A 16,257-nucleotide genomic window follows, 5' to 3' on the forward strand; every position below is an offset into this window, starting at 1 on the left:
TCTGATTGACTCGTTCTGGGCCCCAGGGCGGAGTGTTCCGGAACCCAGGCAGCAGAGCAGGTGGAGAGCCAGGACCGGAGCAGGTCAAAGGTCACTACAAGGTGTAACCGGGGTCAGACCGGTCACAACCGGTCCCCATTTGGATCTGACCGAGCCAAGTGCCTCGCACTCCGTCAAGCTCAAGATTGGGACTGGCAGGCACTGCGTGTTATTATCCTGTCAAACCCCATTCATGTAATCCCTGGAAGCACCCAGATGAGTTAGTTATCGTTTTCTATGACCTGTTGGCATTCATGTGCCGGAGTTGGAAGAAGAAGAAGAACTCATTTCATGTTTTCTATCACTTGCATACAAAAACATACATGGTTTTTGTTAATTTTTCGTCTTGCTTTGACTAGGCCAGCCAATGGCTTATACCAGTCAAAGGTCATGGTGTCAACCCCTTTGTATCCAGGTGTTTTGATTTGCTCATCCAATGTCGAGGATGATTGTTTTCATGAAATGTCCAAGCCAGAACACTGTCGCCAAATGTACAGTCCACACACTAGTACTTTAAATGATCAATCCCACATCCAAACACTTGCTCTCAAGGTCAGAGTTTTCCACGGTTTGATTTCCTGGCTGGATTCGGCTTCTGCATAGGACAGACGTTAGATTTGAGAGAGAGTCTGTCAAGATATTCAAAAGTTGTGTTCGCTGAAGTCTTTGTTCTTCTTCGGCTATGGTGTACGTGTCCATTTCATGTTAGCCTCCTTGTAGAAAAAGAGAGATTGGGAGTTAGTATATAACAAATAATTAATTCATACCTCTTTTAAATATCTAACTACTTCCCTCTTACAACTCAGTGTTGTATGAGACACCACTGTCCTTTGGAAATAAGGAGCCACATAAGCTTACCTGCTGTTTTCACCTGTAATGACATGCCCAATATATGGACGTCAGGGATACTACTACTATACAAATACTACTACTACTACTACTACTACTACTACTACTACTACTACTACTACTACTACTATACTACTAAGAATACTAATGTGATTTTCCAAATATGTTATAATGTTAAATTGTTATATTATAAACGTAGACGATGTCTGAAAAGCAATTATACAACTTTATGTTCATATTCTTTTGTGACACAAGAGCAGCACAGAGGAGAAACGAGGAGAGAAATCTTTAATTTGGAAAAGACAATAGTGTTAAGTTAGAATAGATAGATGAAGGACACGAGAGGAGCATGTGATACATAAGTTCTTACAACCACATTGAATACATCCAGAGGCTTGTAAATTGAGAGTGTCCAATTGTGAGCATACACTGCAACACAAAAGCTCACGGATGTTATATAATTACTGTAGTAAGCAGTAAGAATTGACCTAATTCCGATGGATTCAGTTTATCGCTGTGTTTCTAACTGAGCTGGTACAGAGTGGCAGTACGTGGTGGAGATGACTTTTACCAGGGTCACCACTAGCAGCACAAGTTGCACAACATCCACTTAATGGAAGAAAGACACAACAGACTACACAAACAAACACAACAAAGAGCTGGGATGACAAAATGACAAATGTAATGTATAGTGACACAGTGACATACGTATACTGTACTGTACATTATTATGTTCACTGAGAATTTTGGACACGCACACGCACACGCACACACACACACACACACACACACACACACACACACACACACACACTATGGCTGCCACCACCCACCTCTGAAGATAGATAAAGCAGCTTATAAAATCTGCAAACAATGCATCAAAATGCAGCTCAGCTACAGTAGATACCTGTTCTGCTCTTTCAAAAATAAACCCAATGCCATATCTAATTGGACATGTATTGACACACACACACACACACACACACACACACACACACACACACACACACACACACACACACACACACACACACACACACACACACACACACACACACACACACACACACACACACACACACACACACACACAGCCTGCAAAGTGTAAGAACACAGCAGCACACTCACCTTGATCGCCTCAAGATCAACGACAAGATGGGCTGTGCCTTTTTTCTTGCTTTCGTTATCTCCCTCCTTTTTCTCTCTCTTCCCTCCTCTCTCTCTCTCGCTCTCTCTGCAGACTAGCAGTATGTCACAGGCAGCGGAGAGAGAGAAAAAAACACTTGGCGGCTTCATGAATATCTGTGGCTCCACCAGCCTCCCTCTATCCCTCCTCTCTCTCTCATCTCCCTCTCCTCCTACCACAGTGGTCTCCCCCAACCACCCCCAAAGGCTCCATGGAGAGTCCCTGGCTTCCCTCCCTCCCTTCAGCACACACTCACAGTATCTCTGTTAATCCCATACACAACAGTCATCCCTCCTCCAATCCATGGCATCCCTGCATGGCTTTATCCCTGCTATACGCCAGTTTACTTCTTCATATTGCCCCCACCTTTTACTTCTTTCAGTCAGGCATCATTTCTGTCTGTTACCCACATAAAGATCAGGCGTGTTAAGGACACTTGGTCTGCCCACCCCTTTTGTCTCTCACTCCCCAGACACACATGTTCTCTATTCCTATTGATTGTCCTTCTACGGTCATTCAAGGACATTTTGTCTGCGACATGCAGATGCATCCTCAGTCTACAGTGAAGCAGAATGTTGCAAATCGTAATGTTGATTACTTGATCTGAATGAGCTCTAGTATTGATCAGGGGTCATCACCATGCAGATCTGAATGCTGGCTTGTTGTGGTGGACATTTTTTATCAAAATGTATTTTTACAAAATGAATGGACAATAACATTATTCTACCAGAAACAAAGAGTAATAAGTAATAAGTGTATAAATGGAACCAAATTCTGTCTCCAGCTCTACCTGTACTCTATCTATAGCACACTGTTTCCCAAACCGGATACATTTTTATGGGTCATGGGTAAATATCCCCTCTTTTTCATTTCTTTGCTTAAAAAACTATTTATTTTATTTATTTATTTCCAAAAATAAGTATTTAATAAATAATGATCGAATAATTATAAATACAGATTTACAATACAATGTGTCGCGCCGTGTTGTGAACATATAATCTTTCAATGGTGAATGATAACATTCTGGTGTTCTTACCGCTTGTTCGGGGATTTATGACCAATTTATGATTTAAGATTTATGTGGCTGCAAAAGGAATCCACCACAGGCCACTACTGTAAATTTAACCCAGCTAAACCCAACTAAAAGTGTGCTCAGTAGAGCGCAAATCTCCACCAGGTAGCATTATGCAGTATGTATGCATTGAAATTTCTATACCTACACTGAAAACAGCAGCACAGCATGCGATTAGTCTCTACTGTCTTCCTCCTTCTCTCTCATACACATTGTCTACTGCTTTCCATCTTTCTCTCAGATTTCTGTCATTCAAATCTCTCTGTAGACAACAGAAGCATCACGTACCAATAAATAATTGGGCTGAATCATTTGTCATTTCCTGGTGCAGACACAAGATAATGGAGGGATGAACAGCACAGTGAACAGATGAACAGCACAGTGAATAGATGTTTTCCGAACAAATACAACCCGCTAAAGACCCATGGGAGTGCATGTGTTTTCCGAACGCAGGGCGTCATAGTGGCCTAGCTCTATCATCTTCCAAGAGGTATGGTGACAGGATTCAGGATTAATGTGAAGGAGATATTGTAAGGCTAATTCACACTATGCTAGAACAGCAATAAGTGGGGTTTGAACTGACAATCTTGAGAGCATCAAGAGATCTTGCATGAGTTGTTTTTTTCCCTTTTGGAGCCAGGTCTAAACTTGGAAAAAACATGGTTTGAGCTCCCAGCCTCATCTGCTATGACAGGCACATTATGTTACCACTGCACCACTGTTTTGCATTTCGCCCATTGTCTCTTCAGTGAAATGAACAAAATCATTGTTGTTCAATTTCTTTATTGATACACAAAAAGCCCTGAGGGCTTGTTTCCATTGTGGTCCTATGTATTCAATTCACCAAGATATTTAAAGACATACAATAACATACAAGAAATCATCAACACTAGTCAACAAACATATACTGTATGTACACATTGTACAGTAAACAATGGGGGGGATGTCAAGCTTAGAAGACTTTTCTTGGATGTGTTTCAAATAGTGGAATCAAGGTCTTTGCCTGGAGCACTGACATAATGTTTAATACTCTCCTGCCCAAAAAGAGGATCTGGAGGTAATGATGATAAGTAAATATTTAGAGTTGTTGAGTGCAGTGACATTTTGTCAAGAGGTGCCTGAAGAAGGTCAGTAGACCGAAAGCTTGCTAATAAATCTGATTATGCGCAGATCTGAGTGTGCGGAGCTTCCCTTTATTTTTTCTTATACTACCTTTGTGGCTCCAGCACCTCCCTTAAGTCTTTTTCAGCAGATGAGCGGTGGTTATTTTTCCATTTTTGTCAAGAGGTGCCTTTGAAATTAGAACCTTTGGGATGACAGGTCTTAATGCCATAATTGAACTGGTGAAAATCGAGATTGTTCAAAAAAGATCGCTTTATCAGCATATAATATCCACGTTTGTGAGTGAGTGAGATCCTCCCCCCTCAAAGTGACTTTCATGAGCCATCCATATCAATTGATTGTGTCCTATAGGGACACTGATATGAAAATATGTTTTGGCTGAAATTACAGTTGAGAGGGGCCCCAGCCAAATTAGGAGTAGTTTAATATCACTAGGCCTATAATTAAATATAATTATTACTACAGAGAAAAAACTGAGTGGCTAATCTGATAGTATTTCAATATCACCACTAATTATCATGTAACATTATGACATTTAGACACTTTAGAGTAATTTAAACTCAAATCCAAATGGACCCTTACGTATGGTAGTGGTCTTCAAAGCGTGGTCCATCCAGGGACCATCAGGGTTCCAAATGGTCCCTTACGTATGGCAGTGGTCTTCAAAACGTGGTCCAGGGACCATCAGGGTTCCAAATGGTCCCTTACGTATGGTAGTGGTCTTCAAAACGTGGTCCAGGGACCATCAGGGTTCCAAATGGTCCCTTCTAGGTCTGCAACTATGAGAGTTATGGAGGTCCTTGAAATTAAAAGGTTCGAGAACAACTGCCTTACGGAGTAAAATGAACACTGAGGATTTTGCGGCGTAGTCGTTCCACTGGTGACACTGTGACATTTCCCTTTCATTCGACTATTACTTCCTGTTCTCCTTCTTCGGCACCCTCCTCGTCCTCATCCTTGTCATCACCATCTTCTTCAACTTCATCATCATCTCTTCCTGAGTCAGGGACCCAGAGTCCAGAGTCAATGCACCTCATCAGGTGATATTTTCCCTCCTTTGAAGAGAACTCAAGTTAGACAGCAGGTTCCAGGCTCAGAAATAATTATGTTTTATGCTGTCCAAGCCCCTTTTTGACTTGGGTCCCACAATACTCTCTAATGACAATGTGTTATTTTATTGTCTGGGTCAGCGATAAATGTAAACATGCAAAATGTGTCATATTGGCTAATGCAATTTCTAAAATTGCAACGGGCTGCCATTTTTGTTGTTTGGTTGTTTGTTGTGAAAGGAAACATATTATGCTTCCAGTATTCCAGTTCTACTGTAACAAATCAATCTGCAAGGTATAGAAAATCAATGGTATTATTTAAGGAGAAATTAGTCACGTGTCACAATTCAAATTGCAAGGCTTGTTAAAAATATATATACTGGAAAATTACTGCTATTTTGCACCTGCTACACACAGAGAGAGACACACACACACACACACAGAGAGAGACACAGACACACACACACACACACACACACACACACACACACACACACACACACACACACACACACACACACACACACACACACACACACACACACACACACACACACACACACACACACACACACACACACACACACACACACACACACACACACACACACACACACACACACACCCACCCCCCAAAGTCACTTACCATGATGTCTAGTTTGCTCATCGCCTCCTGCAGCATTTCCATGTTTTTCTCATCAAAACCCCTCTGCATTTCCTATGAACACAGAGTGACATCAGCCTGCAAGCTAGCCTAGTACAGCAACTCACAGGTGCAGACAACATGGTACTTCCACACAGCTGTGCGCTTGTGGCTCAGGCTGTGGCTCAGGAGGTAGAGCAGGTTATCCAATGATCTGTGGGTCGGAGGTTGGAATCCTGACTCCTAGGGCCCTTTTTTAAACCAGCTCCTCGCCACCCCCCCTACACATTTCCACTCGGTTTGAGCATAGATATATAAATAATAGAGGCGGCAGAGGAATTCCCATCCGGTGCCGTCTATATTATTTATATATCTATGCTCAAATCGAGTGGAAGTGTGTAGGGCGAGTGGCGAGGAGCTGGTTTCAAAAAGGGGTATTCTGTCAACATGCCAAAGTGTCCTTGGGCAAGACACTGAACCCTACATTGCCTCCAATGAGTCGGTCGGTGCTAGCTTGCCAGCATTGGTGTGGGAAGTAAGGACGCTGGCGACGACTGTTCTGCGCCACTTCACCTTCCAATGAATGAACCATTGTAAAGCGCTTTGAGCACTTGGAAAAGTGCTATAAAATGCGATTAATTACATGCCCTGGTAATAAGTATAGGTTGCAACCTTTGTATAATAGGCCGACTAACATCTATTTAAAATGTCATGGTATTACCTCTATTAGTGGATGCCAATGTCCATACCTTACTACTCATAATAAAAAAAACAATTCCTTTTGAGTATTTTCTGTCAGTATATTTACACAGTACGTGGACTTTTTCCTCTGTATTTAACACACATCCTAACTATTAATAGGGCAATGGGCACTATTGATACAGTACAGTGTCTGGGGAGCGGTTATAGGGGTCAAGTGTCTTGTCCAGTATGCCGTGGCCAGGGGGCAAAACCATTCACCTATGATCGATCTCAAAACAATTATAGTGCGTGTGACATGCATGCGAGTCAATCTTCAGATCAAACTTATCATTATGAGCTTCTGTGTTTTTCAACATTAATTTTAGGGGACGCTCAACATCAACCTCGACGGCACCAATGTCAGGCATGATCCCAATCCCAAGTACCTTGGTGTCACATTTGACAGAAGCCTCACTTTCAAGCCACACATCCAACAAGTCGCTGCCAAGACCACTGCCCGTGTAAACCTCCTGAAGAGACTGCGGTGCAAACTTCACCACCCTGCGCACCTCCACCCTTGCCCTTGCATACTCGACGGCTGAGTATGCAGCCCCTACCTGGAGTCAAGCAGCCATACAGCCTCTATTGATGTTGTGCTCAACACCGCCATGAGTGGTGCTTTGCCATCAACCCCTGTCGAGTTTCTCCCCATACTGTCTGGCATCCCACCTCCAGAGATCCGTCGAAACTTCTTGACCTTGAAACTGGCCTGCAAGAGTGCAGATGAGCCAACAAGCCTGATTCCCCCGCCTTCTGAATATGCCAATCAGAGACTCAAACGCAAACACTTCTCCACCGAGGCTAGGAGACTCCTTACCACGAGCCCTCCACACCCTGGATGTATCCCTAAGTGCTGGAACAACCAATGGTCCAAATCCAGATCGAGGAAGTTCATCAACTCTCCTTCAACCAACCCTCCTGGGTGCGACTTGCCACGGAATGCCTGGGTCAACCTCAACAGACTTCGCTCTGGAGTAGCTAAGACCGAACTCTAGCTGCACATGATTGGAGTGTCTGCCACTGATCTCTGCGAATGCGGAAAAGCACAGACTGTTGAACACATCATCGATGAATGCCCAATCTTCAAGTCACCACATGGAGTCAGCGGCCTAATTGAATTGATGATACCACTTCTTGCCTGTGTAGCCCTACACGAACGAACGAACGAGGAGAAGTGTTTCTGCAGTGAACTCGGACAGAATGTATTCCTGATTAAATCCCACCAGACAACAAAGTAGTAGGATCTATTTTCTTGAATAGACCACAACAGTAAAACCGATGTGTTTGAGGTTGTGAGTGTTACCTCAGGGAGTGATTGGTAGACCTCAACGGGGTCTAGGCCACCTGGTCCCAGCCTCCTCTGCCTCTCCTCCTCCTCGCACTCCCTCATAGCATTCTCCATGCGGATCTGAGCACAGCTGCGGACACGCTCCTTCAATGACTCCAGCTCATTATTGAATGCATCCTGGTAAGGTTTGTCTGCAGTCTGAAGTGAAGTGCGTGCATATGCATACAGGCGAGCGAGCTCAAGCGTGCGCGCACACACACACACACACACACACACACACACACACACACACACACACACACACACACACACACACACACACACACACACACACACACACACACACACTGAGGTTGATTTCTTTAACTGGCATTGTATTGATTTACATTCATTCACTCCATTTGCCTTTACTGTGTGCCCAGTGGTAAATGGTAGCTAGCTGGGCTACACTGAGATGCCTGGTCACAAAAGCAGCGTGACTTGGCTATAAAACAAGTTTAGTAACTTTATACTGTACTAATGAATACAGCAACAGCGTCAAGTGGCCAATCTGAGGGCAGATGTGTTCCTCTATTAGTCTATTAGAACCATCAGAGTGGGATACTGACTGTTTGCATCTCCTTTACCCTCCTGTTGCTGGGAATGGCTTCTGGCAATGAGTGTAACAAATATACCGTATATTGAAAGTGCCATCACATAATATTTGTGTCCTGTGCGGATGTGCAGTATGACACAAATAGCAGTTAGGCTGCCTAAAATTATGTGAATAAATTCTTACACCATTGTGTAAGGATCTAGATGAGATATCCTTCTGTTAAGTCACCAAATCTCTGTCTGTGGCCGATAACTTAAAACGTGTCAGACCGGCCAATTGGCCAAGCTTCACGTAATAGTACCGCAACTAGCTAACTAAATTGTATAAAGCATATGAGAGAGAGATCTCTCTTCTCTCAGCCTAGTGATATTGCAATAGACTTTCATTGAATGTTTATTGTAATATGAAAAATGCAGCCTTTTTTCTTTTACTTTTTGTCCTTTTTCTTTTCTTTTTCTTTCCCGTATTGTCTTGCTAGTTGAGTTTTTGTTTGTGTCTGTTCTTCCTTCAATAAAAATTAAGTGAAAAAAAAAAAAAAAAAAGCATATGAGAGATCTATCAATATCACTTCCTGGTATATTTATGTCTGCTCGGAATGAAGTTGGTCAACTTCATTCCGAGCAGATATAAATATACCAGGAAGTGATATAACAGACACATTGCAAATACATACACAAAGACACACTAAACTAAAACACCTTCACAGACCTTAATCTTGGAGAAGAACTGTCGAAAGCAACCTCGAGGGTCGACCTGCAGCGCCCGAGCTATCTCCAAGATGAACTGCATCACTATAGTCTGATGAGCCACCTGGTCCATCAATGCGTGTTTCTGCGATACATATACATGTATACATGTAAAAAAGAAAAGCTTGACTAAATTATATTGAAGGTTATGCATTTCCTCACACATACTGTACAGTATTTACACAGGTATTTCTCTTTAATGACCTGCCCCTGCTAGGCAATCTCATTCTAAACGAATAGAACCCGGCCTGCACAACTATTAGTATACAGTGGTTAAAAATCACGTGAAAAATGTTTTTATGGAAAAGGTTAGAGGCTATAGAGAGGCAATAATTTTGTCAAATACGTTTTTATTGAGAACAGGTTATAAATTCCTACACAAACATTATGATATGTAAATTTCTTTCTTTATAGAAAACCAAAAAGAGGAAAGAAAAAGAAAAAAGACAAAAAGAGAAAGAAAACCCTCAATCCCCCCCACCCATACTGCTCAGTGACACATGACACTATATACTATACAATAAAATAGTAAGATGATGAAATTCTTATAGAGGCAATTTTAATCCGAAGTTTTAATGATGTTACATTTAATGGTAAACGATACATTTATATAGCGTTTTTATCCAAAGCACTTTACATAGATTGTGAATTACATTCACCAATTTGTACGCACGCACGCACGCACACACGCACGCACGCACGCACACACACACACACACAGACACACACACACACACACACACACACAGACACACTGATGTCAGAGGAAACCATGCAAGGAACCAACCTGCACATCGGCAATTAGGGGTTCCGAGTCTTGCTCAAGGACACTTCGACATTAACTCTGGGGGAGCCCGGAATCGAACTGGGAACCTCACGCTAATGTAAATTTTGACTATTTATTTTAATCAATCAATCAATCAATCAATCAATCAATCAAAAGTCAACTCACCTCCTCCACCTCCAAGTCAATGCAAATGACGACAAGACAATTAGCAGTCTCCTCACACACCAGGTGTGAATTATCCGACAGGTACTTCTGACTGTCATCCCAGCGCCGCATCATGCCTGACACACGCACATGCACACGCACGCGCGCACACACACACACACACACACACACACACACACACACACACACACACACAGACACACACACACACACACACACACACACACACACAGAGAGAGAAACCTTTGTATAGGCATCAAGATTTTCCTTTAAAGACAAAGGAGAGGAGGTACATAGTGACCAAGAACACCCACCAAAGTGCTTGATTTGCTTCTCATACTTGTCCACAAAGGTCTTGTGTTTCTCCTCCTTCTCCTCCTCTGTCTCCTCCATTGCTGTTGGCTTGCTATTCACTACACTCTAGAAAGCAGAATAAGGTTGATAAAATGAAGATATGTGTTAGATGTGTCACTTGCTGAAAATGACCGATTTATTTTCTTCTTCAGTGACCATGTCATATGACAATAAATGTAAATGTTTAGGTTGGCACTTGGCAGCATGATCACCAGCATGCATTGCATGATGAGTGGAGCTCAGTTACTAACCCCCCACCCAGATCACCATACACCAAACCATATACCACTCTAAACTCAACCATAACCGCCAATTCAGGCAATGCATCATGGGAATTGAATAATTGTCAGTTTGGTCTTATAAGTTTTGCTCGAATTGTAGCTTGCTCTCAGCCACGAGTCAGAAGCCCTAGCTAAAACCTATCCATGGAGCTACAAAAAAGTAAAAAACAAACAAAAAAATCACACCCGTGTGAACTGACTGTTGCAACTCCCCTCTCCCCTTGCCTCTCTCTCTCTCTCTATAATTAGCAGGCAACAGTGCAACACTATCTCTCTCTCTGTTTCTGCCACAACAGTGCCACTTTTGCCCCTACTGGTACTCGAAACATAGTCACATAGGTTAGGACATACCGGTACTAGTCACATAGGTTAGGACATAATCACATAGGTTAGGACGGACATTGCTGTTCCTTGGAGTGGTTGCACCACTCAAAAAAGAAAAGAAAAAGCTAGAGCTCATAGCTTTAGCCTAAAGCCCAAACCACACCAAAAGGTCGAGATGGAACAACCACACCAATGCAACTCATTGAGTTGCAATGAGTTGCATTGGTGTGGTTGACCTTAAAACGGTTTTGTAGCCAAGGAGTCCCTACCATTGTGGTTTAGGCTTTAACCTTGCTTTGTGACTTTTGTTCATAGTGCTACTCAGTGAGATTTTTCCTCACCTTGCTGAAGCCCTCTTTACTGAGCGTGTCAACATTCCATGGCAGTTTCTTCTTTTCTCTCTCGTATTCCTGCAACATTTTGACAAACTTCTTTTCATCCCTCCTCATTTTCTTTAACTTTGTCTGCAGTTCGTTTAGTTCAGCTTTGCTTTCATCTTCTTGTCCCTCCTTTATTCCTTCGACTTGGAGAGCTCCAAGTCGTCCCTGTGCTTCCTCTATGAACCGTTTACACTCTTCCAAGTTACGTTCCAAATCTTCACCTCTCTGCTGAAACTCTGCCATTCGCTCCAAACGGGCCTGTGTGGGGATCACAGAGATAAATAACAGGCCAATGTGAAAAGGGTGGGATTTATGATCAGCCTAATAGGATTGTGCGTGAAAAATGTCACGTATATTGCATGCTGCGTTAATGATTTGAAGGAATTACAATAAACAATCCAAACAATTTACTACCATCGTCAAGAAGATTCACAACCATTGACGAGAACCAACACCATACCCATCCCACCCCTGTGTCACCAGTCAGAAATTCAAAATGTACTTCAGTAAAAGTAGGCTACAAAAGTATTGGTATAATTTTTTTTACCTAAAGTACAATAAGCAGAAAGTATTAAATGCAGAATGTCCCATTTCACATGTAGCCTGTGTTGTAATAATAATACAAATCTACAAAGTAATTAGTAACTAAAGTGTTCAGATAAAAGTGTCAATTCATCATTAAGTGTCTTGACTACCCGATGTCTCATCCTGAACAAGCTGTCTGTGTCCACGTTGGGATGGGTCACATCTTCATCGTCTGAGACGTAGATGTGATCCCAGGCGCTGTAATCAATACCGGTGCTGATCGACATCCTCTCACTCCTGCTGTGCGTCCAGAATCAACCGTACAAGAGAAAGGAGCTGTTGTTTGAGAGACAAGCCTTACTTAAATGCCGGAAATGTTAAGGCTAGAGAAGACACAAATCCTCTTAGGCCGACTGACAACAAGCTGTTCATTTTAATCTCCCTTACTTGCTAGTGCAAGGCATTAAATGTAGGTTGCTACAGTCTGAGCCCATTAACGTCACAATTTCATGTTTAATTTGTTGAATAAGTATAGATGCACAAAGTGAGTGGATGGCAAAGTGAGTTTAACGTTGTTTAATGCAATCAGATTCAGAATCAGACTTTTCTGATTGGATGTATGGGCTGTCAAGGCCAGAAAGTATTTTTTTGCCTCTCAGTATTCCCACATAACTTCTGGGTATGATGATGATGTCACGCGCATAACCATTACCCTCTAAATGAAATAATTACTTTTTAAGCATTGTTAAACCAAATAAGCTATCTTGTCAGAAGGTAATTGTGCATTTTAGTGGTGACAGGAAGGACATACTGATATATTTTAATACATGCCAGTCACATCAACACTTTACAAAGCAGATATAAAACAAAATTCTCATTGTTATAAAATGCCTAAAGAAACACTTTTAAATAGTGTATTTAAAGTTCATGAATAAAGCAATAAAAAGTTAATCTCGTATTAATCCTAAAATAAACATAGATGAGGCAGTTATGGCTTCAGTGTAAATATGCATTGCAGTACACACATTGATATACTGACCCATGGACCATGGTATCATGATTGTATGACCATTACACCCTGTCATTGTTGACTAGAGTTAATGCCATTTACTCTGATCTTGCACTTTGCAAGTTGCTCACTCAAGTGTGAGCTGTCAATAAGTGTTATGGGGTCCGGATTCCACTCTGTCATACTGTCCACTTTCCAGGTAACTGAATCGTTACTTTGCCTATATGTGTCACAATGTAGCCTGTATTTCCCAGTTGACTGGACAGTTATTAAAATGAGAGTAAATGACTGTACCACATGAAAATGTAGTATTTTACCACTTAAACCCTATGGTTGAGCTCTATGCTAATGTATATATCAGAATATTGATCCTTGGGTTGAAGTGGTTAAATGTGACAATTTACTTGTCAAGTGAGAAATCACAGCATGATTGAAAGTAATGAAGATCTGATGATCTCTCTTCTTTACGACATGGGTCTGTAGGAGAGGTCATGTGTCCGAGCTAATCTTGCCAACAGCTGCGAAGGCCAATGGGCCGACCGGGGCCCGATCCCTGCCCGTGTAACCTTGCCCAAAACTTGAGGCATATGTCATCCAGTAGTTTTTTTCGAACAATTACTGTAATGTCCCCTCCCCACACCGGTCCTGAGAGATACATCTGCATAATACCTCTATTATTTCAATAGGTTGTACTACAGCACGTCGTGGTTAATCCTGCGAAAGGGGAGCATGTCTTTCAGTGTGTAGCGGCCCATATGAGTGCGTCTGTAGTGGGATGAGTAGACAATCCCAAAGACGACCATTAGAACCACCACAAACACTGCTGCCAGGCCGGCGACAATGGGCAGGAGGTCAACTGCAACAAGAAGAAACAAAGAAAATGATTAATAACAAAAGGAGTCTACCAACACGACTCAAGCCTAAAACGGCTGGTCCGTGCATCACAGGAACAAGGACACTTGATGCAGAAGGAGGAGAGGACACTGGAGCAGCACAGACATTTTAAGCCTTTTATTTAGATGCTAGTATACAAACGACTAACTAATCGAAAAGGTCTTTACTTAGACCTTAAGACCTTTTAGGTCGAAACGTTAGTCGTTTGTATACTAGCACCTAAATAAAAGGCTTAAAATGTCCGTGGGCTCCAGTGTCCTCTCGTCGTCGTTAAGTCATCAGAATTATGCAGTAAATCCTCAAGTTTAAATGAATGTTGTTTCTTTTCTTAAGTCGCTCCCTTTGCAGTCAACAACAAAACCTTGAGGTTTAAGCTACCTTATCTGTGGTGTCAGGTATAGGTTCAACTTACCTTTGACATTGACATAAAAATCCACAGTGATGTTTCCAGCGATGTTACTGGCAACACACGTGTACTCGCCACCATGGTCAAAGGTTATGTGGTCAACTGTTGGACAACAGGAAGTCCTGTTCAAGTTCGAGACAGCTGGAGGCGATGTCCAAGTGAAGGCAGTGGACGGGTTACTCTTGGCTGAGCAGTTAAGATGCAGGTGGTCTCCTGCTGTGATGGTGATGTTATGCCTTAGTACCTCTCTCTGAGGTTTATCTGGGGGGAATACGGGTATGTGAGACAAAAACTGACAAAGTTGCAAAAAAACAACAACTGAGAAACAATGTCCAGAGAATAAATGCTAACAAAAGGAAAAATGAAAAGCAAAAGAAGAAAAAAAAGACCATGTTGCATGTAGCTCTTACAATCGGAGTACAGCAGTTCTTTAAAGCTACAATAACCCACAATAACCACTTTTGACCACAAGAGAGCAGCAAATAACCTATTAATTGAAGCACTTAAAGGACAACTTTTGTTTTTTTCAACCAAGGTTCATGTTTTAGGTTGTTATGATAGTAAAAGATGAGTGCTAATTGTTTTTCATGTGCTGCTTTCTTTCATTTTAGCGATTTTAGCCATTTTTGATGGGGGGGTCATTCGAACAAGTGGCTAAATATGTATTTTTTACAGCTATTTCTTTATTATTATTAAATCCTACTAGACCCCAGGAAACTACATCTGTCCACTAGAGAATCCGGGATCTACTGAATGTGAAGGGGTAGCTACTAGGGGGATACCATACTATGTGTCATAGGCTCTTCACCAAAAATAGCAGAGCTACAACCTCACATAATGTTCTCCTATTTATAACATGCCCAGAATAGGGAAATGTCCAAGAACAGTACAATATTTAGTTGTTGAATAACACATTATCGTTAACAATTTACTAAAGATGGACAAATCACAATGCCATATGAGATTGGTTAAATTACGAATGAGGAAGGCTAATTAAACTAATATCATTGCAACCCCATGCCGTTGTGGGCTTCCTCCCACTATACAGAACATCTCTATTAGATTTGGTCTGATTTGGTCAAAATAAGTTAAATGCAGGTAGTAGTGGTGTAAAGTAACTAAGTAGCCTACATTTATCATATGTGCTTAAGTACAATTTTGAAATATTTGTTTTACTTTACTTGAGTATTTCCAATTTTCTGTAGGCTACTTTTACTTCTACTCCACTACATCTCAGAGGCAAATATTGTACTTTAATTCAACTACAATTATTTGAAAACTTTAGTTACTAGTTAATTTGTAGACTTTGATTATTATTACAAAACATACATTAACATACATTAACCACTGGTCTTCAAGATCCTAGGTGCCTCTGTTCCAGAGTACCTGCTGGGCTACCTGCCCAGAGTGAGGGATGCTCACAGGTACTCAACCAGAGGAAGTCCTTATGATCTAGTTCCCCCCAGTTTCAGGACACTGATGGGAAAAAATGCTTTTTTCTACGCAGCCACTACTCTGTGGAATGCACTCCCTCCAGCCCTGAAATCCCTAAATTCTATTGTAATATTTAGGAAAGACCTGAAATCATGGCTCCATCTACACACTCACTGGTCATAGTTAGCTTCCGACCCTGGATAGCCCATCTCCCATGCTCAGGACTATTCTCTCAGGGTACCTCTTGTCCTATGTATATAGCTCCCAGCCTTATATATAAGGATTATTTATTATATGTTCCATGGTTGTTTTGTCTGTACAGTATGTATGTGTATAGTTTCATGTTACAAAGTGGACCACAATGGAAA

The 16,257-nt window shown here is 41.8% G+C and overlaps 2 protein-coding genes across 3 annotated transcripts in view; both read right to left on the reverse strand.

Annotated features, from left to right (window-relative positions):
• Window positions 1-5,170: 5,170 nt before the first annotated feature.
• Window positions 5,171-12,433, reverse strand: LOC308312399 (hsp90 co-chaperone Cdc37-like; the record flags this gene model as incomplete). The annotated part of the gene is made up of 8 exons (XM_080759004.1): window positions 5,171-5,323; window positions 5,964-6,035; window positions 8,005-8,187; window positions 9,293-9,415; window positions 10,283-10,398; window positions 10,597-10,702; window positions 11,583-11,879; window positions 12,317-12,433. The coding sequence occupies 8 exons, from the start codon at window positions 12,431-12,433 to the stop codon at window positions 5,171-5,173; spliced, it is 1,167 nt and encodes a 388-aa protein (XP_080615130.1).
• A 494-nt stretch (window positions 12,434-12,927) lies between these two features.
• Window positions 12,928-16,257, reverse strand: part of LOC308311673 (uncharacterized protein) — a 6,436-nt gene continuing 3,106 nt past the window's right edge. For both annotated transcript variants that reach the window (XM_080758464.1, XM_080758463.1), the window contains 2 exons: window positions 14,462-14,716; window positions 12,928-14,011 (listed from right to left, as the gene is read on the reverse strand). In XM_080758464.1, coding sequence (XP_080614590.1) covers window positions 13,848-14,011; window positions 14,462-14,716 — 419 coding nt within the window. In that variant the 3' untranslated portion in view covers window positions 12,928-13,847. The remainder of the gene's footprint in view (window positions 14,012-14,461; window positions 14,717-16,257) is intronic.

The sequence above is a fragment of the Protomyctophum bolini genome (genome assembly GCF_963924005.1).
Source record: "Protomyctophum bolini genome assembly, chromosome: 3".
NCBI lineage: Eukaryota > Metazoa > Chordata > Actinopteri > Myctophiformes > Myctophidae > Protomyctophum > Protomyctophum bolini.